Source organism: Crotalus tigris, unplaced genomic scaffold, assembly GCF_016545835.1.
Source record: "Crotalus tigris isolate CLP2741 ecotype Arizona unplaced genomic scaffold, ASM1654583v1 scf7180000018762.419966263:882430, whole genome shotgun sequence".
Lineage (NCBI taxonomy): Eukaryota > Metazoa > Chordata > Lepidosauria > Squamata > Viperidae > Crotalus > Crotalus tigris.
This window is the reverse complement of record NW_024097187.1, coordinates 427633-454156: the sequence shown is the minus strand read 5'-3', so window position 1 is coordinate 454156 and position 26524 is coordinate 427633. Positions and strand designations below refer to the sequence as shown.

The 26524-nt window shown below is 37.7% G+C and overlaps 1 protein-coding gene and 2 long non-coding RNA genes across 3 annotated transcripts; 1 reads left to right on the top strand and 2 right to left on the bottom strand.

Moving 5' to 3' along the window:
- Positions 1–439: 439 nt before the first annotated feature.
- On the bottom strand, positions 440–2910 carry LOC120313705. The gene is made up of 2 exons (XR_005558229.1): positions 2851–2910; positions 440–947 (listed from the first exon to the last, which is right to left on the bottom strand). It is a non-coding gene; the product is annotated as an uncharacterized LOC120313705 (long non-coding RNA).
- On the top strand, positions 924–26524 carry LOC120313706. Its single transcript, XR_005558230.1, has 3 exons — positions 924–1047; positions 23874–24021; positions 24807–26524. It is a non-coding gene; the product is annotated as an uncharacterized LOC120313706 (long non-coding RNA).
- On the bottom strand, positions 6144–22484 carry LOC120313704 (parathyroid hormone/parathyroid hormone-related peptide receptor-like). Its single transcript, XM_039355873.1, has 12 exons — positions 22212–22484; positions 21521–21631; positions 19921–20045; positions 17893–17987; positions 17300–17489; positions 16109–16262; positions 15542–15602; positions 14098–14164; positions 13339–13433; positions 8726–8867; positions 8600–8641; positions 6144–7365 (listed from the first exon to the last, which is right to left on the bottom strand). Exons 1-12 carry the CDS (start codon positions 22405–22407, stop codon positions 6976–6978), a joined length of 1668 nt encoding a protein of 555 aa, XP_039211807.1. The 5' UTR covers positions 22408–22484; the 3' UTR covers positions 6144–6975.

The following is a 26524-nucleotide window of genomic DNA, read 5'->3' as shown; positions in this document are numbered from 1 at the left end:
ATAGATTTTATACAACACAAGTTGGATATAAAAAAATATTTAGTTTTTTAATAATTTATATTTAAAATGGAATATTTTGCTTTCTTTTTTTCTTTTTCTTCTTCTTTCTGTTCTTCCTTTTCCCTTTTTTGTTTTTTTTTTAAATATATACTATTGTTAATTATTTTATAATTTTTCTAATTAATGTATTTAGATTTTTAACTAATGCTAGATTCATTTATGGTTTATATTTTTCTCTTAAGATTTTTTTGGTCAAATTTTAACTAAGCCTATATTCAGCTCTGGGAAGATCGGGGGTGGGAATGGGAGGGTTGGGGAGGTGGGGGGGAAGATTGTTTTGTTTTGTTTTTGTTTTTGTAAAATTTTAAAAATTTAATAAAAATTATCTTTGAAAAAAAAAACAACTAGTAACTTGAAAACAAAATAAATGAAACACATGTTGTTCAATCACTCCTTTTAAAGAAGAACATTCTTATCTCACATGAAAAACTAATATAATTCACAGAAAAATCTTCCACCTGTCTTTCAATACAATGCGACAAATATCCCCAAAATGCCGGCAACAAAAAAACTAAAGAGATGGGGATATAGCACAGTAGGAGAGCATTTGACTGCACATCAAGATGTCCCTGGTTCCAATTCAGGTGCCCCCTTTTTCATTTTAAGAAATTTAATTTCTCAGGTAAAAAAAAAAGGGACCTGTTTCTATTCCCAAAACAAACATTTTGCATACTACAGTTCCTCGGAATAAGAAAATGTATCCCACGGTGCCAGCCCTGTATTGTCCCCAGGTCTTCCTGCCCGATTTCTATCCCGTTTCCACCACGCATTCTGACGTCACTCAAGGGTTCTGCGGAGTCCCTCTTGTCGCCCTCAAGGGAGTTTTCCAGCGAGAAGGAGGAGCTCGACGGGGGAGGACTCAGCTTCTGACGCGCCACCTGCGGAGTCTATAAAGAGGGGCGGGGGCGAAGGCGTTTGCTTAGGAAGCTGCGAAGCTCGTGATTGGTCAGTTTTTCGCTAAACTCCTAAACATTTTTGGAAGTCGCGGTAAGAAGTCTTCGAGTTGGGCGCGCCCGCATTTCCTCCTTTCTTATGACATAATTCCCGGAATGCTAAGTGTGGCTGTCAATCAGATCGTGTTTACCTTCTCTAGGTTGCTGTCCACCAACTTTCCCCTACTTTTCTCTTCTCTCTTTCTCCTTAAATCCCAGTTTTACTTTGTTTCTTGTTTTGCACCGACCATGCCTTCATGCACTGCTCTCTTGCCTTTAATTTCTTTTGTTTCTCTTTTGTCTTTCATTTTTTAAATTCATTTATTGTCTTTCTTTTCATATTCGATTCCTTTTTTCATTCTATTTTTTCCCCTTTTTTCCTTTCACTTTGTCCCAGCAACATTTTCATTTGATTCCCAACCTTTTCTTCTTTTATATCTTTTTTCATTTTTTCTCTCTCCCTTTCTCTCTTTTTACATATTTTCCTTTTTTCACTCTAGTGTTTCTAAAGTTACTATTTTATACTTGTCCCTATCCCCTTTCATCTTTTATTATTCTATTTGGAATTGTGCTTCCTTTGCTTTTAGTGATTTCACTCCCCCTTTTTTCTTACAATTTTTCTGTTTTTATTTCCTTTTTTGTTCTTTTAATTTCTTTTTTCTTTCAAGAACTTTAGTGCCATGTTGTAGGGTCAAATTTGGGGTGTGGAGCCTGACCTTTTCAGCTTATCAACTAGTAGCTGGTGAGGAAATCTTTTGTGCAGATAACCAGAATTTGCAGTTGTTGTGTGAGCACACAGTCTGTAGATACAGCATTTGTGTACATGTGTGCTTTAGAATGACAGGAAAGAGATGGTGTCTGTTGAGGAGGACTGAAACAATCAGGGAAGGCAAAGGATGGCTCTTCATGAAAGTTTTGTTTGGAAAGGACTAAAGCATTAGTGAATTCTAATGCTTCTCTTACTACAGTGTATAATAGGATATTATATCTATCTATCTATCTATCTATCTATCTATCTATCTATCTATCTATCTATCTATCTATCTATCTATCTATCTATCTCTAGATAGGTAGGTAGGTCTTGGAGTTTTGGCTCTAGAAATGTTTTCATGATAAGATGTAAATACAATGAAAGCTGCCAATATATGAGGGCCCTGCTGGATTCCCCTTTGCTCTTTGTCCCATGCATTCAACATACCAAAATACACAGGATGGCCTGCAAACATCCAGGTGCCAGGCTAGGTTTAGAGTTTTCTATATTTTGTTGTTGCAATGTGAACTAGTTGTTTAGATTTGTGCACCCTAGACATGGCATCCCATGCCTGGAGTCCCAATAAGAGCTCTAGCTAGAGCAGGGGTAGGCAACCCAAAACACTCAAAGAGCCACTTGAACCCGTGTGTGTGTGTGTGTGTGTGTGTGTGTGTGTGAGGGTTTGTGTATGTGTGTGTATGTATGTATGTGTGTGTGTATATATATGGTTAATAATGCTAAAAACATACATACATACATACACATACACATACATACACACACACACACACACACACACACACACACACACACACTAAAAATAAAAGTAAAAATATGACTCTTGGGAATATCCATACTATTAAAACAATGATCACCAAGAGAATGCTTTAAGAGAATAAAATTACATACACACACAGGTAAAAAAAGGATATATGCAGTATTATCTTCATTTTAGATGTCAAAAGGGTCTCTCTCTCTCTCTGTGTCTCTCTCTCTCCCTCCCTCCCTCTCTGCCCTTGGTCTGCCACTCCTCTTCCCCTACTCTCTTTCTTTCTCTCTCTCTTTCTCTCTCTCTCTCTTTCTCCCCCCCTCCTATCTGCTGCTCACCTGGCAAGCTTCAAGTTGTTGTCCAACAAGCTCAGGGGTAAGCAACCTCGTCTCTTTTATGACTCATGGACTTCAACTCCCAGAATTCCTGAGTCAGCCTAGCTGGGCTAGCTAGCTCTCTCCTGCCATTCCTGCTTCCTGCTTCCTGCAGAGACGCAGCAAAGGGAGGAGCAAGGAAATGAAACTCGGGGAATCCACCTAAAGGTTTCACTATTTTGTCCCACATTACAACAGGAAGGACAGCACCAGCCACATTATTCCAGTGCAGGGATTGGAAAATGTTATGCCAATAAGTTGGGCAATATTGTGCTTCAGGGATTAATGGCCATGGTCTAGGCTCTAGGGCTAGGCTACAGATGTCCTGACATTTTGCTGGCAACTGTGCATCTTCAGAGGCAACATATTGAGCAAGGATTGTCTGAGCTGCTGTCTTTATAGCTAGGTGACCTGCTTGGCTTTTTAGCTGAGCTGATTTCTGATGGGTGCAGAGTCACTGAACCCTAAAACGCAATAATGCCCAACAGATACTGACCATGGAAACCTATATATTATGCCAGTGTGATTTTCTGTCATTAAGGGACTACAAATTAGAAGACTTCATTCATATAGAATGAGCCAAAAATGAAGAAACCACATTATAAGTTAGTATTATATATACACACATTCTTTGAGTCTATATATGGAATTTGAAACAATGCTTGCTAATGCTACTCTTTTGAGAGCATTTTGGGATTTGTCTGTATTTAAAGAGAACAAATTAGCCATTGTGTTGTTTCTTTACGTTTAAGTAGAGCTTCCTTCCTACTTAAAAGCAAGCAAGTTTCATGTAATCACGCTGCCAGCCTTGTTCTTAGAAGAAACAGATTATTTTTAAAAATAGGGCTGGTTGCCAATCAAAAAAGGTAACCTCATTATCTTATTTTCCCATATATGGAATTCTTAGACTACCGTAGGAAAGGAAGGGTTATGATATACAGGGTTGCAATTTGAAACAGTTTTTCTGAACCTTGACGTGAATTTAAACAACTGTGTCTCAGAGAGAGAGAAATGTCTTTCAAATGTTCTGACCTACAATCTGTGCTTGAATCAAGTCCACTTCTCAGTTTTTTGTTTTGATTTCTTCCATATACATATAACAATCAGTTATTTAATGACTGTTTGAAGTTGCAATGACACTGGGAAAAAAAAGTAACTTTTGGGCACTTGGCAACCGGCATCTATTTACAATGGCTGCAGTGTGCAGGGATCACGTGATTGCCTCTTCACCCTTCCCAATCAGTATCTGGGAAACAAAATCAGTGGGGGAAACTGGATGATTCACATAACAACTGCAGTGATTCTTTTAACAACCATGGCAAACAACGGGCACAATTCACTTAATAACCTCTTTGTTTAGCAGTGGAAATGCTGGTCACAATTATGGTTGTAAGACAAGTACTGGGTAAAAAAAAAAATCCCCTGGGGAAAAGTGTAAGAAAAGGAAAATCCCCTTTGTTAACATAAAATGAAATGAAAGAGTACTTCATGATCTGTGCCAAACTTATTAATGTTTTTTCATCCCAAATGGCTCTCTCTTCTTTGTTATATTGCTTGGAGGTCAGGGGGAATGCAATTGTAGTAGTAGTAGTAGTAGTAACAACAACAATAAAGAAAAAAAGGAATACATAAAGAAGAGACTTCTAACTTTCACAACAAGTATAAGTGCATTTTATAAGTCTTCCACCCTTATAGTGGTGTTTCTCAAAATTGGCAACTTTAAGATGTGTGGCATTCCCCAGGCAACTGGGCGTTATAGTCCTAGCTATAGCCCATCTTAAAGTTGCCCTATAAGATTAAGCAGTTATTTCTTCTTCCCACATCACATCCCTGATCTATTCACAAAGCCATAAAATTCCAGCTTTTCAATCCTGGTGTTAGCAGAAAGTCCATAAAGAGTTGCCAGAACATTTTCAAAAAGTCTAGTCTTTAATTCAGTGAAATATTGTGGCAGGATTTTATTTCTCTTCAATTCTTCTTTATTCTTTATCTTCATAGATTTCATCAAGGCTTTCGCCAGCCTCTTTTGTAGATACAGTAAAAACAAGTTTTCCAGGTCATTTTTAATTTTTAAAAATCCAGCCAGTTTCTTTTGTATATTCAGAAAAGTATCCTTTTCTAAATCATTCTCTTGGCCTATCATCTCTGAAACTTTGCCTTGTCAAATAAAATTTATTCCACCTCCGTCTTCCTTCATTATCATCTTTTACGCATAGTTTACCCATAGAAGTAAACATTACTGACAATGTTGATATTGTAGTTACTAATTTCTGGCTCCCTTTTTCAAAGATCTCCTTTAATATTTCTGATACTATAACATTTTGTGTCATTTTCTAAGTCTCACTATTAACTATCATCAAGAATAGGATTGTATTTTTTCTCACTTTGTCAGAAGATTTCTTCTTCCCATATTTGGGCTGACAGGGTGCATCAAAAAAACACTCGAGACATAAAGTGGGTCATTATGTGACCAAACCAATTTTACAGTCTATTTTGCAGCAAGCTATTAAGTGAATAACCATTGTCATTAAGTGAACCTGATTGTTGTTAAGCAAATCCATTGTTTGCTATGCCAAAAACCTGAAGTTAATGCTGGGTTTCAGCAAAAACATTATAAATTGTGGTCATGTGACCATGGTGTTGAAAGAAAAATCTTCAGGGTCCAGTCCAAACCAGGAATAAACAAAATGGAGGCTGCTTAGGAAAGATAGTTCAGTTTATTGAAGAACAGAATTGCAACATCATACAGTTCTGGGAAAGCTGACAAAATGGAGCTGGGAGTGGTGGGCTTTTATATCTCCTTTGGGCTTTATATTTGAGGTTCTTCCTGTTCCTGTGTCATGAACTTTGACCTGAGGTTCAGTGTGCCCTTTTGGTATTCTAATGGTGGTGGGTTAATCCTATTATATCCTAAAGGTCATGTCCTGCTTCTCTGGGGCTGTGGCTAATGACTATGTCCTGTGTTGGATTTTTGGATGGTTCTGCAGGTAGTATTTGCTCATGAATGGGGCCTCAATCTTTCTGAATGGGATTATCAAATCTGCATTTCTACAGAGCTGGCCTGCTCAGTTTTTGTTTGGGGCTATTAAGAAAACCTAGGCCTGTTTTCTGCCCTTAAGATCCTTTGGGGAAATATGATATTCTGCCTTTTTTAATATTCCCCAAAATATTTCCTTCTATGGGGGGGGGGTGCTGACTTCCTACAAGGGGATACTGCAAATGGACATAAATGCAGGCCTGTTGCTAAATGCCCAAAATGCAGTCACATGAAGCTCAGAACCAGGTCTTAAGTATCTTAAGTACTTTTTCGGAGAGCTGTTGTAATTTTGAATAGTTCATTCATTGTACAATGCACAGTAGTTTGGCAGAATAATCAGTTCTCTTCGAGAATGCTTTCTGTCATGATGGGAGGAAAAATGGTTGAAAAATGGGACAAACTTTCATATAATATGTTTTTTAAAAAATCCGTTGTATATCACAGGTGTACAATTGATAATTAAATAACAAGTCAGTGTTAGAAGAACACCATCATTTATTTCTCACTATAAGACAACACAAGAATGAAAATGAACATCAAGAACAAACTTACTTCTCTCATACTCCATACTGGTTGAATCAGTACTCTCTACTTACAATCAGCTGAAATGTTAGCTAACAATTTTGCCTATTTAATCTTGGAGTCCTAAAATGAACAATACAAGTACTACAATATCACAAATGAGAGAATAAAATGCTTTCCACCAGTAGAATATATAGATAACCATAATTCAGTTTATTGTTGCTGAGAATGAAATGGCAAATGCAGGGCAAGAAGGCAGATCTGCCTTGTTGATTAGAATGTTGGAAAATAAATGGTAAATGCCTTTATAGGTGCAATTTTGTTAGCCATTATCTATCTCCCTGAGCAATCCTCTAGACCCATGATAAAAAATATATGCACACAACACCAGTCAGAAATGGCTAACAAAGTAAATAATCTTTTCATAAATCGATAGAAAACTAGCTAACCCTAGTCATCACAATGATGAGTAGCTCAGGATTCAATCTAGCAATCCATTTGTTAACTATGGACAGACATGCTTTTAATCTTTATAGCGTGGTCTCAAAATCTTTTTTCAAGCAGGAATGGTTTTCTTCTAGGCCCTGAGAATCCACCAAAGCCTTAATTATCTCCTCAGGAGCTTTCTGCATCATCTCCTGACTCAAGCAGTTACATAGAGTGGAAGAAGCAGAAAAGTATTCCAGTGTGGCACCACTGCTGGCTAGCTGCAATAGCCAATTTCTGACAACCAAAGGCATGGCTATGGCTGATGCAGAAGCTGTTCCCCAGCTGGTCATACTTAGACTGATGCTATTGGTAGCATGGGATACTAGGCCACCAAAATAACAACTCCCTCCTGTGCTGGTGACACGGGTCTTCTGCTTTAGATCCAGTAGCAAATTTCTCCGGAACCAAGCTTTTTTAATTTCAGCCTGCACCTAGAGATAGAGAACCGGTCATCAAAGGAATGCAGCTTGGCTAATTCAACACATGTCTGTTCTCAACTTTGAATATGTGATAGAAGCAGCTTTGGCCCAAACTATCAGACGCCCACACTTTTCCCAATTCTTCAACTTTTCTTAAAACTCAAAATGTGTACTTATTTTTCCAATTGAAAAGTTAGCCTTACATTTCGAATTGGGTAATGGAAAAAAACCACCACAGTCCTAGGATGGAATGTTACCCCAAGTTATATGTTTACCCCAAGTTATAACCCCCGGGCCGCAGCCTACTACCATGCCATGGTCTGTTCGGAACCGTTCCATATAAGCGGCAGGCTGGCCCATGTTTACAGGCGCATGCAGCTCAACCTGTGCAAGTTGAGCTCCATATGCATGCACGTGCTCACAAATCCACTGCTCACGCAAGTTGAGTTGCACATGAACATGCACTCCAGCCCACCACTCCTGCAAGCCGGGTCCCCTCCCCCCCAGGATGTCAAGCCGCAAAGATTGGTGAGGGGAGGTGAGAAGTCAAATCCTCAGCTACTCCTATGTGGGATGCCACAGAGGTCATACACAATATTTTTCTCCATGTTATTTAACAAAATACTGTTGAGAGAGGTCATCTATTGGATTAGAGTGAGACATCAACTTCCCCCCCTCCAGCATGTGAAGCAATTAGAGATCTAGAGCAGACCTATTTTAGTGCCCTATGACATAGTCTCCCAACACACACACACACACACACACACACACATCTATCAGAATGGTCCCATTTCTGTTATTCTTCAGAAAAGGAGTTTAAACCATCCTCTTTGGAGAATTAAGTAGTTTTCTTTTTCTGGTCCATGGTTAGTTCTAGATTTATATTGAAATTGTCTTTGTGAAGGTTTTCACTCTTTACATTTTAGGATTGTGAGCTGCTCAGGATTAATGATTGGGTTGGAATACAAATTACATGCAATAAGCTAGTCAATCAGAAAAGAGGATGCTGGGTCAAAAAGTATGGCTTTTAGCAAAACTCCATTTGGGAAATGTAAATACAATATTCCATGCAAAGCAGTATTGTTTTTCTAGAAGAGAGATATAAGCCAGATAAAGTGGTAGAGTTATTAATAAATTGGTGGCTGCACTTGAAAATCCATGCAAACACCATAGAGAAAAGCCAATTTTATATATATGCTCATGTTTGTGCCTACATAGATTTAGACGCAAAAATCCATGTTCTTACCTCACCATTGCAAAAGCAGTAAATTAGAGCCACGAAGAAGCCCTAACCAGAGACAGAGACAACCAAAAGTCAGAACCAGTTGGGACAGAGTGCTTCAAAAGCAAGATTCATAGCATAAAAACTCACCTGTAAAGAATTGAAGAGCATTTCATAATGCATCTGTATTTGCCAAAGTGTGCTGGAGACGGCCGTGTAAGGCATAGCCATGAACACCATATAATGGACACCAAAGAGAGGCATCAGGACTAGCGTGGACTTCAATAGTTTTCTGAAAATAATGGGATGGAGGGAGTATTTTAATGCTATCATGTCACCCTCTGGTTCTCCAGAAAAGTGTTTCAACCTAGGCAACTGTAAGAAGTGTGAACTTCAACTCCCAGAAGCCACAGTTTGTTTAAAATAAACAAAAGGCTTGATGGGTAATAAGACCAATGAAAGATTGACCCTTAAAAAGGACTAGAAGCTTGAAGAAACAATTACAGTAGTAAGCCAAGACAATACTTCTTACCCTACTGCAGGAAAGCATTGCTGTTGCCCTATACCGGATTACCAGAATGGGCGAGACTGGAATTTGCACTCTTGCTGGGGAGTCATTAAGGGGAGAAATGGATGCTTTAAACTCTCCCTGCAGTAATTCAGTCTGATGTTTGTGTTTTTATTAAGACGTACATTTTTGCCAGCTTAACATAGCTTTGGGAGCTAGAAATGAGAAGCAGGATGGCTGTATCCAGTCCATAGATGACCCAATCCTGCCCTAGATCCAATTCTACTGTGGTTAGCATAAATTGGGGACTTAATAGTTCTTGGTACTTTAGGGGATTTCTTTTTTAAAAAAGAAAGATGTTGCAAGAATTGGTGCCTATTTAAGATAAGCCATCTTGACCTCACAGAAGGTGGGATCTTAAAAAAATAACAACTGAGCACGAAGAACCACCGTGGTGAATCCGGGTGAGACTTTTGCTTCTCTTGCTATTCTGATTTTTCCTGTAAAGAGTTCTTGGCTATTTCCCTTTTCCAAGAAAGCGGTGGCTGCCTATATGGGAAGGAGAGCTAAAGAAAAAAAAAATTAATAAGTCTTTGTGGCGTTTTTTTGGTTGTTTTTTCTACTATTGGACCTTTTTTGGTGGGATATTTAGGGGAAAAGAAGAAAAAAGGGACATTGTTACTTTGTTTTTTTCAATTTTATAATGCTGGAGATACCTCTCTTAACTTTTTAAAGAAAGAGAAAAAAAATTTTTTTTTCCTTTAACTTTATCAACTTGGAAAAAAAGACTTTACAGCCCACTGAGGACATCTGGTGACAAAAAAGCAGCATTGCAACTGTATTTCTCTGTTATTTGAAGAGGGATTGGATTTTCATATGATAATAAAAGAGAAAAGATAATTTGACAGCTGGGTGGTGAAGCTGGCTAATAGACCTTTGGAGGCGGATATTTGTGGATCTTTTTCAAATACAGTCTCTAATAAAGGAATAGGCTAGTCCACCACCAAAATGAAAGAAAGTTATCCACATCTTGACTATGACTTAATACTGGAAAAATTTTTAGAATTTACAGAAGACTTCAAAACTTATTTGAAATCTTGGAGAAAACCTAAAGATGCTACCTTGGAATCTCAAATCGATCCTCCAACAATGAATCAAGCTATGGAACAAGGAACAATAGAGGAAGAACAGAGCAATCTTGAACAGGCCTCTACACATCACGACATACAATTTAATGAGACAGAGACACTATGCCTACATCCCAATTGCGAATCTACATTGGGAGAAAATGTGGAAGCTACTGAGCCAATTAATTCTACACAACGTTACCTACAACCGATAGATAACTTTGATGACCAAGAAATAACTGTAACTGACTCAGTTCAACTACCAAAAATAACAAAGATTGATATTCAGATACAACCCTTGGAAATCACAATAAAGCGGATAACTTACTTATAATTACAACATGGAATAAAAGTCAATATAACACTCAGATGATATTGGTAGAAAGGGAAGAAAATTTTGTTCAGTTTGAATTGGTCATAAATTTTTGTAACCAAAAGCTTCAGGTTTGATAACCGAAAAGCTTTAATATGGGAACCAACTTGGCATAGAAAGAAAGCTAGAGTCAGGTTTAAACGTGACATAAAATGTTACTTGATGGGCTAAAAAGGCTTTAGAGATTTTGTCTGATTTAATAACGAATGAAGGATGTGAATTTATTGTTATCATAGTTGATAATTATTCGAGGGAATAAACCTTTTTAGGGGTTAAAAAGACTTCATAGATGTAGATTGATGAAATGATAGAATACACTTTTAAAAATAGAGATGTAGTTTTTTTTCTCTTTTTTTGGACTTACATTATTATTTTAAATATGATAATTATGTTGTAATAGAGAGAGAGATTTTGTCTGATTTAATAATGAATGAGGATGGGAACTTCCTGATATTATAGTTGATAAATATTCATTAAGGGCTTATAAAGATTTCTTATAGATGTAGATTGATGAAGTGATAGAATATATTTTTAAAAATAGAACTGTATCTGTTGGATTTATATTATTTTAAATATGATAACTATGTTGTAATAGAGAGAGAGAGGAAGAGCTACTTGTGATAGAAGAAAAATTAGTCTCAATGATTGATCTACTATTAAGGATACCTGAAATCCCAACTATATGTTTACTGAAACGTAATTGGACTATGACAACTGTAATTAGTAAAGCTTAAAAACAGGATATACTGTAGATTATCATAACTGTAATGTGATTGATGATTTTTGTTTGATTGAATTTTATCTAAAACTGTATTAATTTTTTTTTTTTTATTGAAATTTTTCAAAAGTTTTACAAATAAAAATCCACCCCCCCCTCCCCAACCACCCCACCCCCCCCCGACTTCCCAGAACTGAATATAGGATTATTTAACAAATATTTTAAAAATAACATTTGCAATTTATAAAATAATTAATAATAATAATAAAAATCACAGTAATAATATATATAATAATAATATACATAACATAAACTTTAAAATGAATAATATATACTAAAAAAGAAAAAAAAAATAAAAAAGAAGAGAGAGAGAGAAAGAAGAAAGAAGAAAGTAGACGAAGAATAAAGCATATATATATAAAAAAAAATATATGAATAATAATACATAAAAAATGTATATATATAAAAAAGAAAAAGAAGAAAGAAAGAAAGAAAAAACAATCATTACAAATTATAAAAAGGCTAAATAATATTTTTCCATATCCAAATTATGTTGTATAAAATTTATCCATTTTTCCCATACCGCAAAAAATTTTTCTTGAGATTGCTCCTTTAAGAAAGCCGAAATCTTTGCCATTTCTGCCAAATACGAAACTTTATGAAACCATTCTTGTAAAGTAGGCAAAGATTCCTTCTTCCAATATTGTCCTATTAACAACCTAGCGGCTGTAATCAAATTTAACATCAATATAACCTCCTTAGCATCACAGTCAATAACAATACCTAGTAAAAATAATTGCGGAGTAAATTTTACCCTCCTTTTAAAAATTCTTTGAATATTCCACCATATCTTAATCCAAAAAGCTTTTATATGCTTACACGTCCACCAAATATGGTAATAGGTAGCATCCAAATATCCACATCTCCAGCATTTCGGCTGTAGATTAGGGTACATAATGGACATTTTCTTTGGGTCAAGGTGCCATCTATAAAACATCTTATAAAAATTCTCTCTTAAATTTTGCGCTTGTGTGAATTTAACATTCCTTATCCAAATAAGTTCCCAAGTATCCATTGAAATCGTTTCACCAATATTCTGTGCCCATTTAATCATACAATCTTTAACTAGTTCAAGTTCTGAATCTAATTCCACTAAAACCCCATAAACTCTCTTAATATGGGTTGGCCTTTGATCTCTTACTTGTTTTAAAAAAATTTCATCTTCTCTAAGCCAGCCCATTTTACAATCCATCTTCCATCTATCCACTATTTGTCTATATTGGAACCATGAATAAGTTAAGTTTTCATGTGTTAATTCTTCCAAAGATTTTAACTGCCAGTCTTGGCCATCCCATCTTAATAACTGTACGTAAGAGACCTTGTCCATATTTACCCCTTTCCTTATACCTTCTATGGCATGCCGAGGTATAGCCCATAATGGTATTTTGAAGTCACTTTTATAATACTTTCTCCACACTCTTAGCAAAGAGTTTCTTATAATATGAGACTTAAAAACCCAATCCACTTTTTTATTAAATATTAAATAGGCATGCCATCCAAAAAATAGGTCCCAGCCTTCCAAATGAAGTATTTCTGTATTTGTTAAATTCACCCAGTCGCTAATCAATGTCAATACTACAGCATCATAATACAATTTCATATTTGGTACCTTGAGTCCAAAACTGTATTAATTTAATTTTAATAAGCAATATTATAGTTAGGAAACAGAGAAGAAATTTTTGATAATTTGAGCTATACTCATATGATTTTGTCTTTGAATGATTTGTTGACCACCATGTTGTGTTCTAAGCTTTTGTAAAAATGGAAAAAAACCAATAAAACTTTTTATAAAGAAAAAAATTCTCTTTACTGTTAAGCAATCTAAGGTGATGAAAATAGAGTTAAAAATGGAGGCGATCATTGTATTCCAGAATGTTAATAAGATTAACATTAACATTCTCAATTAAGAGAACTGAAATAATAGTTAATTGTAGAAATAACAGAGAAAATCTAGTTCAGCTGTGCCCAAATACAAACCTGTACTGTTGTCGTGGATCTAATTTCCCCGTGTTTGTTTCCCATAGTTTGGATGCCAGAACTCTCACAATGTTGAGGAAGAGAAAAAAGTTCACCTGCCAACAACACAGAAACATTGAGCCAGACATTTTAGATAGTGGTAGAATTACGCAGCTGCTTTATTCCTCGACACAAAGAGTCCTTGACTTACAAATCATTTAGTGACTATTCAAGTTACAACGGCACTAAAAGTGATTTACAACTGGTCCTTGCACCTACAGCTATGGCAGCATCCCCACAGTCACGTAATCGAAATTCTGGCGTTTGGCCACTGGCGTATATTTACAATGGTTGTGGCATCTGGGGGTCATGTGATCGCCATTTGTGATCTTCCTGACTGGTTTCCAACAAGCAAAGTCAATGGGGGAAAACTGGATTTGGTTAATGACTGAGTGGTTCACTTAACTGCACTTAACACCTGTAGCAAAAAAAAATAAAATTAGAAAATTAGGTGTGACTTAACAGTTGCCTTGTTTAGCAATGGAAATTCCAGCCCTGCTTGTGATCGTAAATTGGGACTACATGAAATTCCAGAAAGATCTAATTCTTAGTAAACAATGCAGATCCAATGGATCACTCTAACACTCAAGAGTAAGTAATACTTATGAAAGATGCCATGTGATATTTTAAAACTAATTTAAACCCTTACAAATATGATTAGTAATTCAGCCACAGGAAACATGTGTTCCCAAATTCCCAGCCATTCTTTGCCCTTCTTACCATGATTGCTGCTAAGATTGGGACCTGGTAGATCCATTTCATGTTTCCAGCACTGAGATCCCAGCATCTGACAAAGAGAGCTTGCATTCAGTCATAAAAGTCTAGCCGTAGGGTATCCCTTCACCGGCACTTTTGAAACACAACTTCGGGAATAAACTATTTGGTATTTTGTGATGCAGCATATTGATGATTACTGGATCATTTTTGAATTTCTTCAAAATTGATTTTGGAATGTTTGTTGCAGGTTCTTAATACAGGTAGATTTCAGTTAATGAGTGTTTCATTTAATGACCAATAATGAAAAAATAATTTTACTACCCATTATCATTTTAATGACCTTTGCAGGTCTGTAAAACATAGAAGAGCTGAAGTAAGACTGCAAATACAGCCACAGTTTCACAGCTTTACTTAATAGCCATATTGCCAGTTCCAATTGTAGCTGCTAAATAAGGGTTTCTTACATATTGCACTTTGCATTGATTAGTTTATAATGTTTAGATTAATTTAGAGTTAAAAGTTCTCCCAGGGACTGGGACGAAGTAAATTCATTAAATGTGTCTAGTATGATTCCATGACAGATTCATGTAAGAGAATTCTGAAGTTTTAGGACAGTTTCTTTGCCCTAATATCTTGTATGGTTACTATAGCTGGGCGGTACAGGTTTAATATCTGACTTCTTTTATCTGGTCTCTTATCAGAATTCCCATATTCCTAGCCAATATGACCCTATAACTTATGAACTGATGCCTAGCAAGGTCAATATATTGTGGATGAAAAAGACACTTAAGATACTGCATGAGATCCACTTCCTCATCGGGCTGCCAGCAAGCAGCCAAGGCAGCTACAGACCCCCGGCTGCCCCTCCACCTCTCCTGCTTCCCTGCGTGGTTGGCCAGTCGGAGCAGCAGCAGCTGCCACACCCGTCACAGCCGTCGAGTGGCTGGGGCCCAGGTCGGGCAAAGGCTTCCTTCCGGCCATCCTGAGGCTGTCTCCGCCCGCGCCAATGGGGCTCTGTGGCCAGTTTGCCATGAGCTGTATGCAGGGGTTGATGGTGTCAGGCAGCAGCTGCCCCAGACCATGCCTTTCCTTGCCCTGCGGTAGTTGGCCCCCCCACCCTGCCTTGCCTCATCTCACCCCACAGGATGAGCCTCCGGCTCACCATCCTAGTCACCAGAGATCCCCTGGATCTCCCCCAATCCACAGGTGTCCCTCCCCACTCAATCGGCTGTGACCACTGCGCCCATGCTCACCCAGTCAGCCACGCCCACCCAGCACTACACAATATATAAGTGGGTTTTGGGTTGCAGTTTGGGCACTCAGTCTCTAAAAAGTTCGCCATCACTGCCCTACTCCCCTCCCCTCTGCCACTATGGTGAGAATAGTGCAGTGCCCATTTGCTTCTAATCTCTCAGGGTAAGAGGTAAGCAAAGTAGAAGCTACCTACTGTGTATCTGCCAGAGATGCTCTTACGCCGGCCCAGATGGATACAAAGACAGCAGGTGACCCTCAAAGGAAGAAGAAAAAGAAAAGCAAGCAGAAAGATATCTGGGTTTCCGGTGATATCTTAACAAGACACCAGGGGAAAAACCGAATAAGAGAATAACACCATGCCTATCCCATCATTCTCTATCATGAGGCATAGGTGAGAGAAGTAGTAAAAAGTTGAGAAATCAAGAGCACAACTGAAGTAATCCGGGATATCCTGTGGGGAGCGTTCAAAAATAAGATAATGATTATGACCTTGGGATCAGAGTCTCACCCCTTTTACCCCATGTTAAAGGAGCTGTGCTTTTAACTGCACAATTGTGGATGCCATTTTGACTTTTTCAATTCTCTCTGCTGCTACTGCCGCTGCCGAAATTACAAGAGTTTAAAAGCCTTTTAGGTTGGGGTTGGGGAGTAAACCCACATCCTCCAGTGTCTCTACATTAAGTTGCTAATCCAGTTTGCAGAATCCTAGATAAGCTAAGGATAACAGCAGAGGATAACCTGTGAACTGGACTGTTCTTACCCCATCCAATGAGGGTGAGGGCCCACAAATAGCTTTTATTGGACAGAAAAGCCATGAAGATTAAGCTGTGGAGATAGAGGCCTTCCACCAAGATCCAATAGTGGTTGGTAGCCAGGAAATACAGGAAGACCGTCACTACTACTTTGCAACCTGCCTGGAGGAATGGAGAAAGAAAGGTTATAGCTAACCTGGCACAGCTAAGAGTTTGTAGCTGCTTTCAGGTTGTGATACTTCAGTTTCTTGGAATCCTGTGTGTTCCTATAGATGCGGTGCAAGTTATTTAACTCTAAAAATCTTTTACTGGATCAAACTCTACTTCCTCTAACATTTTGTCTTCAGTGTCAGGCAGCTGCCAAGAAGTTGATGCAAAGTGTCTAATGTGTCTAACGTCTTTTTGTACTAAGGTTTTCTGACAAATACAGGTAGTCCTCAACTTACAACAGTTCACTTAGTGACCATTCAAAGTTACAACAGCGTGAAAAAAAAGCGATTTGTGAACATTTTTCACACGACCATTTCAGCATCCTCATGGACATATGATCAAAATTCGGATGCTTGGCAACTGGCAAGTGCCCCAGAGTCATGTGATCACCTTTTGCAACCTTTTGACAGGCAAAGCAATGGGGAAGCCAGATTCACTTAACAACTGCAGTTATTCACTTAATAACTATGTTAAGAAAGGTCGTAAAATGGGGCAAAATTAACTTAACAAATGTTTCAGCAACAGAAATTTTGGACTCGGTTGTGGTTGTAAATTGAGGACAACCTGTACTATGAGTTGTCATGTTTTGTATACTATATTAATTGTACTACTTTGAATTTACTGTTTATTGGTATCAGTAGGAATAACTCCATACTTGTAGGACTCATTGCGCAATGAGGGGGCATTGCTTGAAACATGTAATTGTTGTTTTTCTGCCTTTATGAATAATGGAACCTACGAGGACTTGTCCTTTTAAACTATACCATGAAGAATGTAACTTAACTAGTTACTGGAATGGTTCCTGGTGAATAGGCAGTAGGAACCATTCTTTGAAAACAATCCCCCTCTCAAGGCTTCAGGGATGCAGCTTCTTTGACCCCCAACTGCTGTGGTTTATTTAACAAACAGGATCAAACAAATTTGCTCAAAACAATGTCACGTCACTGAGGGAAGAGGTCACCAAGGAATTCTCTTGTCATGGAATTTACCAACTGGGTTCTGGGTCCCAGAGTGAAAGTCAGCTCTTCGGCATCCCAATCATGGCCTTGTCCTTTCACCAGTCCTTCTGGTCGGGAGGTAGAATATAAGACTACATCTTTCACAAAGATGCTCCCAGCTCGGCAGATGAAAGAGGCAAAAAGATGGAGATGGATATAGTTCCGATTGCAGTGAAGGCGCCTTTAATATACAACACACAAGCAGGCTTTAATTTACCCATTAGTTACATTTTCAATCTAGTCCTTCCAAGGAGACGTGTGTGATGTAGCATCCCTCGCATTTTACCTTCTATATTCAGTATTTTTCAACCTTGGCAACTTGAAGATGTATGGATTTCAGTTCCCAGAATTCCCCAGCCAGCCACGCTAGCTGAAGTCCACACATCTTCCAGTTGTCAAGTTTGAGAAACACCCATTTAGTTTAACCGACAGAGTCCCAAGATGTCTCTACTTCAGTGCCCAGAGGGGGCTTGCGTCTGAGTTTTGGTCCTAATCCATTGAGTAAATTGGTTTACAACAGTGGAAAAGCCAACGTTATAATCACGCAACAGTGATAGGAATATAGAATAGGCCTTTCTCCTTACTTGAAGAAGCAAAGGATACACATAGCAACCACAAGGGAGGCCAAGGAGACAGAATAGCCGACTGTATAGATGAGGTGCAAACGGTCAAACACCTTCTAAAAAAAAGAAAAGATAAATATATCTGAATAATTAAGCATCTTTAAGATCACTATGCTAACTTGGTATCAAAAAAAGTGTTTCATCTGAGCAGAAACAGCAGAATGGAATAACATATATTGAAGGTCCAACAAATCAGGTCAATGGTAAATGCTGAAGTCAGTTTATAGTCACTTATCTCAGAGATTCTAGTATCGTGGCAGTAACACAGAAGTTTATTACTACTGCCATCTCCTGCTGCACTGTTTTAAAGATTTCCCAGTCGAGTTACCAAGAAAGTTCCTGAAGAATTTTCAGCAAAATAATAATTGGATCTTATTGTGCTTAACTTTTCAAGTCAACAAAGAGGACTTGAAGGTGCTGTAACTTAACTGATCAAAAGCTCTTTTCTAAAAAAAATGGGCATTAAACAAAACAGCCTTTTTTCAGTTCTACAAAAAATATAAAGGAAACCATAGTGCAGAGGGGATCCTTAGTAAAAGTCATTTTCACAAGTTATTAGATTTCAATTATCAGTGATAACGCCTGTTTAGAAAGTGTTTGCCATGTGAACAATTAAAGCCTTTATCAGTAGGGCCTTGTGACTGATTAGATCTCTTTCTAGAGAAGAAAGATCTATAGAAAATATTACTTAAACATGAGATTTCTGTTAACAAAATTTGGTTGGGTTTATTGCTGACTTGTTAAGATTTAACAATTTTAACAATAAAACAATTTTAACAAGTTTGCACAGATTTCTGCCTGGATTTTTTTTTAAAAAAAATAAGAGAACTTGGCTCTTAAAGGAATGTGGCTTTTTTATTTCTATTTTATTTTTGGATCTAAAAATCTGGTTACTAGACCAATGAGGATAAAGGAGCTGTCAACTTGCTGCTTGGAAGATGTTACTCTGAAATATCCAACCAGGCATAACCATGCAGGATAAGAATTTTTAGAATTCAATTGATCGTTGATTTATTATCCATTTAACATATATATTTTGCTACACTAATGTGAATGCTTGCTATTGGGAAAAGTCAGACTTTGTAAGGAAGTCCATAGGCATGCTGTCATGTTAGAATAGGGGGGGGGGACACAATGGCCACAAGTAATAAAAGCACAATTGTTTCCCCACTCCTGTGTTAGAGATTTAATATTAGGCTTCAGATATAAAAATGTTATGAAAAAATAAGACTGGGGGAACTCTTAGTTCCTCCCACTATTCTTTATTTTTGCCTGAAACATTGTGTAAAGACCCCCCCCTGTCTTTCAGAAATACAGTGTGATTTTGGTGTAACAAAAAACATATAATTATTTTTAAGGGATTCGTGGCCTGCCTAACTGAGTAGGATAAGATTTATACTGGATAGTAAATTCCAAATCCCCAATATAGTAGTGATGAGTGTCAGCCTGGCTGTCAACGCCAGTCTTGATGTCAACCAAACTCCATGCCTGACCTGATATAAAATAACGTTGATTTTTCATTTAAAAAACTAAAATGGAACATTATCTTTATTTCCAAGATTGATTTTAGGCTCTAATTAAGACCAGGATGCCTTTTTTAAAAAAATGATAAGAGACTGCAATACCATGCTCTGTTTAAACTTATAAGAAGAAATAAATAATCTAAACAAAAGAAGCTGTTCCAGGAGAGTGTTCATAACATAACCCCAAAATTCCTAATGTGTCCACCGATGTGCAAAGGTTGGACACGCTGCTTTTAAATCATCCTGTAGTTAGTAGACTGCGTGAATCTGACTGACATGGCTAGGAAGCAAACCATGGTTTATAATTTAGTGTGTGTTGCGTGATCACTGCCAAGTTCCCTTCCTCCTTGAATAATTGCTTGGATTTATCTTGCCTGGCCAAAAGCATAAAGGAGTACTCCTGGTCTCATAAAACTCCAATATCTCCTTTCATGGTTTCTGCAAAAAAAGAATTGCAAACTTTTACCTTTTCTTGGTCCTGTCGTTCTGGGGCAAAGAAGAGGACACATTCTGTGTAATTGGCCCAGGTCTTGTTCATATTAGAGACAGATTGCCAGTTTCCATCATCATCGCAATGTCTGTAGGCATGACCTGAAATAAAGAACAAGAGGAAAGAGACATGAAAAAAAAAAAAGGATTGTCTGCAGAAGATAATACAAACAACCAAGATGGTAGCTATGCTGGTATAATCAAAGCTCCTCTATTGTCTATGTTGTCACAACGCACACAAAAAACAAGCAAAATTTGATTGCCCTGTCAGCACCACCATTCTAACTTTTTCTACCATAATCTACAAATACTCCTGCAAAAGAACCTTCAAACCAGTCAAAGTGGGAGATTCAACTAAGGCTCGCCAATGGTCTATTTTTATGAATACAAAAGGTAAATGTTAATTGTTTGGGACTCAGTGGATATATCGATGTGGCTCACCTAGAAACAAAATGGAAATGTTTTGCCAGTGCTTTCTCCCAAAAAGTTTCTTTATCTCAAAAATCTTCGGCTCTGGGATTTCCTGGTGATCTGTCATTCAGCTCCTAGAAGTTCCATCACTGCTTTGTCTGTTGACCTTAGTCAAAGTGCTGCTCCTTAGCTCCATTATAAGAAAGAATGATAAACCCAATAATGTTCCCAACTCTGAGTCAAGGAATAGTGAGGAAAGCTGCCTCATTCCCAGCACAGAGGCAGAGTTCACTTTCCAATCCACTTGACTTCTTGTATGCAAAGGAAGAGCACCATTTTGCTCTTCTCTGTAAACAACACAACCTCTTTGACATGCTTGACACTCCTTTTGCTCTGCTAAAAAAGGAAGTGCCATATTTCTTCAGCAAAGACAACAAAGAATGTTGTCCTTGCTTCAGTCAGATGCCTTACAGATATGTTTGACTCACAAACGTATGCTAGCCAGAGGATGATGGGAGTTGAAGTCTGACATATTTGACTTCATCATTTGGAGCCACATCATTTGGGGACCAATGTAGAACAACCATAGGAGTGTGTATGTAAAGATGGCACATGCAACTGCATGTGTCGTCTAAAAAAAGGCAGGGATCTGATTTCATGATATTAATACCATCTTAATTTTTTGACTCTGTTGGATAGATTGAATTTCTTCCAGTATCTGAAAGCAACCAATAATTTATTAGCTTTATAGTCTGTCTTTTTTTTCCAGAAGCTCATAATAGAATTATGTATTTATATTTCTCTAAGTTCTCTCCATAGTAACAACCGTCCGAGTTGGGCTGACCTCAAACCATTCAGTGAACTTTCAACAAGATGGATCTGAAGCTGGGTCTCCTCAGCATTGTTCATAGTATCACATTCTTTTTGCATTAAAAAATAAAATGGTATCCTATGTAAATGATTGTTCAAAAAACACCCTCAGTGGATGCCATTTTCTTTAGGACCATAACAGGAAAATATTCAAAATTTTATTTCCTGCCTTCTATAATTTCAGGGTAAGAGCCACTTTTTAAAAATGTAGATGTTAAATTTAAAGATACAGTTAAAATCCTCAAATAGCCAAAAGATCTTAGACTTTTGTGGGGAAACTGTGATAACAAACTTACCATGATGGTTGAAGTCATAGATGTAGTCTGGACAAAGAACAGCCACTTTTTTATCTGGGAGACTTGCTGGCCAGCAAATGATTCCATCCCATTCAGGTAAACAATGACCATCTAACAAGGTTATAGTTTCACAAGTCAAGGGAAAGAGATGAAGGAAAGAAAGGAACAATCATGAACAGAGGGGTAAAAAGAGATTTTAAAATGATGCAGACAATAGTTAATATGTCTCTTATTTTGGCACTGTGCTTAAATTAGCTAGATGGGTTTGCATTATAGTTCTTGAAGAGTTACAGGTAGTCCTTGACTTATGATCACAATTGCGACTAGAACTCTAAGTGGTATGATTGTTAAGTGAACCTGGCCTAATTTTTTGACTTTTTTTGCAATGTCATTAAGCAAAGCAATGGTTCACTATAATCCAGTTTTGCCAAAATCCAGAAGAAAATGCGGACTTATGATCTTGGAGGGGTGTATGGCTATTGGAACTGGGTTTTAAGTGTCCCCAAGGAGATCCATCATAAACTTCAAATAGTTGTAAATTAAGGATTATCAACAAGGTAGAATGGTCCAAATATAATTTGGAGCACAACTGGCACCCATCCATAGTTTTCCCATAATGGCAGGAAATATTGGATTTCCATTAGAACATATAGCCAATGTTTTTATAACAATATAAAAGCAAAACTGATACCTTGGATTTTCTCCTTCTGACCATTTATCTGATTGTGACATATTGATTTTGCTTCATTCAGCAAATAAATCTGTTCTTCTTTGGTTAGAACATCATCAGTGTCCACCTGCCAAACATATAAGGAGGGAGATATAAGACACAGGGGCCTGCTCCATCCATTTGCATCTTCCCCAAAACTAGATTCATGAAATATCATTCCACCAAACTAATCCTGGGAAAGAGAAATACAACTTTATTTGAGTTTTATTTCCCAAACGAAATAGGGTGATTAAGTCTGCTCTGCCCGGTCTGAGGATATTGTACCACATCAGCTATCAAATCTACACCAAATATAATACAATAATTGTTATAGGAAATTCATTCTCTCTCTCTCTCTCTCTCTCTCTCTCTCTCTCTCTCTCTCTCTCTCTCTCTCTCTCTCTCTCTCTCTCTCTCTCTCTCTCTCACACACACACACACACACACAGACACACACAGACACACACAGACACACACACACACAGACATACACACACACACACAAAGTGTGTGTGTGTATGTGAGAGAGAGAGAGGGCGGGGCATAAGTTAGTCAGACAAAGAAGCACAAACAAAATTCAATCCTAAACAGTGATCAGTCTTCATTCATTCACTCATTCATCACTATATTTGGATATCTAGTCCAAAGTGAAGATGAAATGGGATAGAGAAAATGGGTTGGCACTCAAGGAGTCCGAAACTGCAGATAGAATCACCTGAAGGAAATTCACTAAGGAAAGTGAAAAGAGGAAATTCTTCTGTACAGTATTCAGCTTCCAGGAGTTTTTTCTCATTGGCTAGGTCCCAAGTACGGAAGTTCTGTGACTCTTTTACATCTTCTGAATTTAAAAAAATATATCATTGCATTCTAGATCACTGGCAAGAAAAACCACACTGCATTCATGACCCCCCCCTGTTTTTGGATGGTTCATTGACATTCCCATAAAACTGCAAGGATGTGTATCAGGTCACCAGGAGTCAAGCTATATTCCTCACCATCTTTCCCCCCCTTTTTAATATCACATTTATTGATTTATTTACATTAATTCATGTACTGTCTACCTTCCAAGACTCTAGGGAGGAGGTTTGCAATAAGATTAAAAGCAAAGACAGGTAGTCCTCAATTTATGACCATAATTGAGCCCCAAATTTACGCTGCTAAGCAAGGCCATTATTAAGTGAATTGCACCTTATGTTATGATCTTTTACGCCACATTTGTTAACAGAATCACTTCAACTGTTAAGTGAATCCTGAGGTCATAAAGTGAAAGTCTGGCTTCCTCCATTGACTTTGTTGGAAGCCGTCTGGGAAGATTACAAAGGGTGATCACATGACGCCAGAACAGCACGAGCATCATAAATACACGCCAGTTGCCAAGTGCCCGAATTTTGCTCATGTGACCATGGGAGTGCTGCAATGGTCATAAATGGTCAAAAGTCACTTTGGTCACTAAACGAATTGTAAGTCAAGGACTACTTGTTTATTAATTAAAATTTTGCTCCTGAAGGCATATCATGATTGTGTTCTATTAATTATTTTGATTGCATTGTACAGCTGCAGCAAATAATAGAAATAATTGACTATTGATATGAATATTAGTATGGCTACATTGACCCATGTATTATTTTTCTGGCTTGTTTGCAGGAGCATGCTGGCTGAGTCTTTGGAGCACCTGATCTCCTAACAATTCTGGAGGCATCTGGGCTGAAGAAATAGAGACTAGTATAGATATTGGATGGATGGATGGATGGAAAGGGATGAATTGAGAGAAATACATAATAGCTAAAGCAATGTGAGAATGGTTAATAAAAAATGCTCCCTTAATTATGAGCCATGAGGAATGATCCAGGGAACCCAAGCTTTTTGGTGGCATCGGATGCATGAAAAGCTATGTTCAGAGCACGACTATGAGATTGCATTGTGTTAGTCAAAGACTGACTCATTTCCTGTGAAAAATTGTCAGGAAAAGGGAGAGCTCAGTAAGATAAAGCAAGGCAGGACTAGAGATCACTCAAGTGGGCTCCTGTGATAACAGCTGCAATTAAGTTGCTCATCTGCCTAGGCCCTGTTGCAAATCTTGATAGAGTTTCCCATTAATGAGATTTCCATTCCATCTGTGGCAGCTGCTGGGGTGGGTGGGTGTATTTGTGGGGGAGCTGCAGTAGGGCCCTGATGAAGCCCCAGCTGCTAATGAGGAGATTCATTAGGGACAATGTTGCCAACTGTTTAGCACTAGGAATAAAAGGCAAGCTTTTCTGATTGGACATGAATAAAATGTCATAAAATCAAAAACAAAGAGAGAAGTATTAGCAGGTTCATATCTTGGAAATCATCCATGCAATGTAATAAAATCTATGGGTTCCACAATTGCATAGGGGGATGGATGAGTGTGGGGTAACATTTTACTTATTATACATTTTAGCAACATTTTAGTTTAGTTTTCTTAGTGTATTTACCTCCATCACAATCTGTAAAATAAGGTTTACAGCTCAGATGTGTAGACCCAGCTAATTGTTGTTTGTTCATCAAATCATGGTTAAAGCATAGTGTGCTCTTTCCCAACCTCCTGCCCTGTAGGTGCACAGGTGCTCCAGTTCCCAGCATTCCAACCAGCTGCAACCCAACCCTCCTGGAGGGCACCAAGTTGGAGAAGACTGCACAATGGATGAACCTTGCTTCAAGATCATCAGCAACAATGGTTAAGGCACCTGACATCTGGATGGATGGGTGGATAGAAGAAATAATGTTTAAACTTTAAGGTGATCTCCATCAGTTGATAGAGATGTCAAAGATTCCCTGCTAGCTTCTGAAATTCTTCTCCTGCAGATGCTGTAATTCCTACATTGCCATGTTATACCTCTCACCCTCTTAACACACAGTCATTCTCCAATTGCTCTCTCAGATCACATAGGGGTGCATAGAAGCCAAGTCAGTGGAGAACAAGGCACCTCTTGTCCAGTGTCTCTTTTAACAACTCCATACTAAAGTTAACAATCCAGAGACAAACAGAGCAAACAGAGAAGGGGAATTGAGGCAATTGAAAAAGTATGTGTTAGATTCAAGTCTACTAGAGATCAGAGTTGGGTGGTTACACCTTTCCTCCACCCTCTGGAAATTCTCAAGGAAAGGATAAGTACCAGGATTATTTCCTTGGCCCTCTAGAGCAGTGTTTTTCAAACTTGGCTACATTCATACCTGTGGGCTTCAACTCCCATAATGCTGGCTGGGAAATTCTGGGAGTTGAAGTCCACGTATCTTAAAGTTGCCACATTTGAAAAATGCTGCTTTACAGGACTTTGCTGTTTTAATTCCTTAGTCAGCAGCTATTCCATCACCCTAGTTAGTTGTTGCAAGAACTTTAAAAACTGGTACTGCTTTTGTTTATTCTTTTCTCTCTTCCCCCTCTCAATGCCTTTTTCTTGTGGGACAAATGTAAATAGGAACTAATCATGTCTGTAAATTAGCCCAAATGTGATTAACATAATCAAATACATCAATAAATAAAATCCTTGCAACATTTTGTTTATTAGTTTATCATTTTAAACTACTATTGTAAACCTAAGAAAGGAAATGCCCCCTTGTGGTCTTGAAGGGCCATGAGCTTTCTATTGTGGTCTCATTGCAGCTTGCATAAAGATTGTTCTACCGTATATCCATAGAATAGGTCATTTTTCTGAGAGATTTCAGCTAAATCTGAGCCTAGCAGCATTTGTAATACAGGTAATACAGAGTCTTAGAGGCAGATACTCTTCTGTTGTTCCCCTAGCAGGGACTCAAGGATTCTCCTCTACCTAATTCCAAAGACAATTTGGGGCCGGAGAACATAACTTTCACAACATTTATCACTCCTCTTATCTGATAAAAACCCAAATATATCCAGCTAAGTTCCCCAGTTTTATGCTCCATTATATGCTATTCATCTTACTGTAGTTGAAGATTGATTCATTTACTTACTTGCATTTTATATCATTTTGTTAAATTACAATTATACTTTTATCATTGTATTTTTATACTGTATTTTATACTGTATTCTTATGCCTTATTATGACTTATATATATACTTATTGTTTGTAGAATTGACATATGTGTGTATTTAATATTCACTTACTTTTTAGATTGTATGGCCTTATTCTTGAATAAACTGTCTAATTTTGATACATGTAAGATTGGAGGAATTGGTATTTACTACCAAACTTTTTTCTGGAGAGCTGGGCAACAGGATGAACATACATATAAAAGTATAGAAAATATATATTTATTATAATAATTTTATCCAAGAAACTAAAGATGGTACA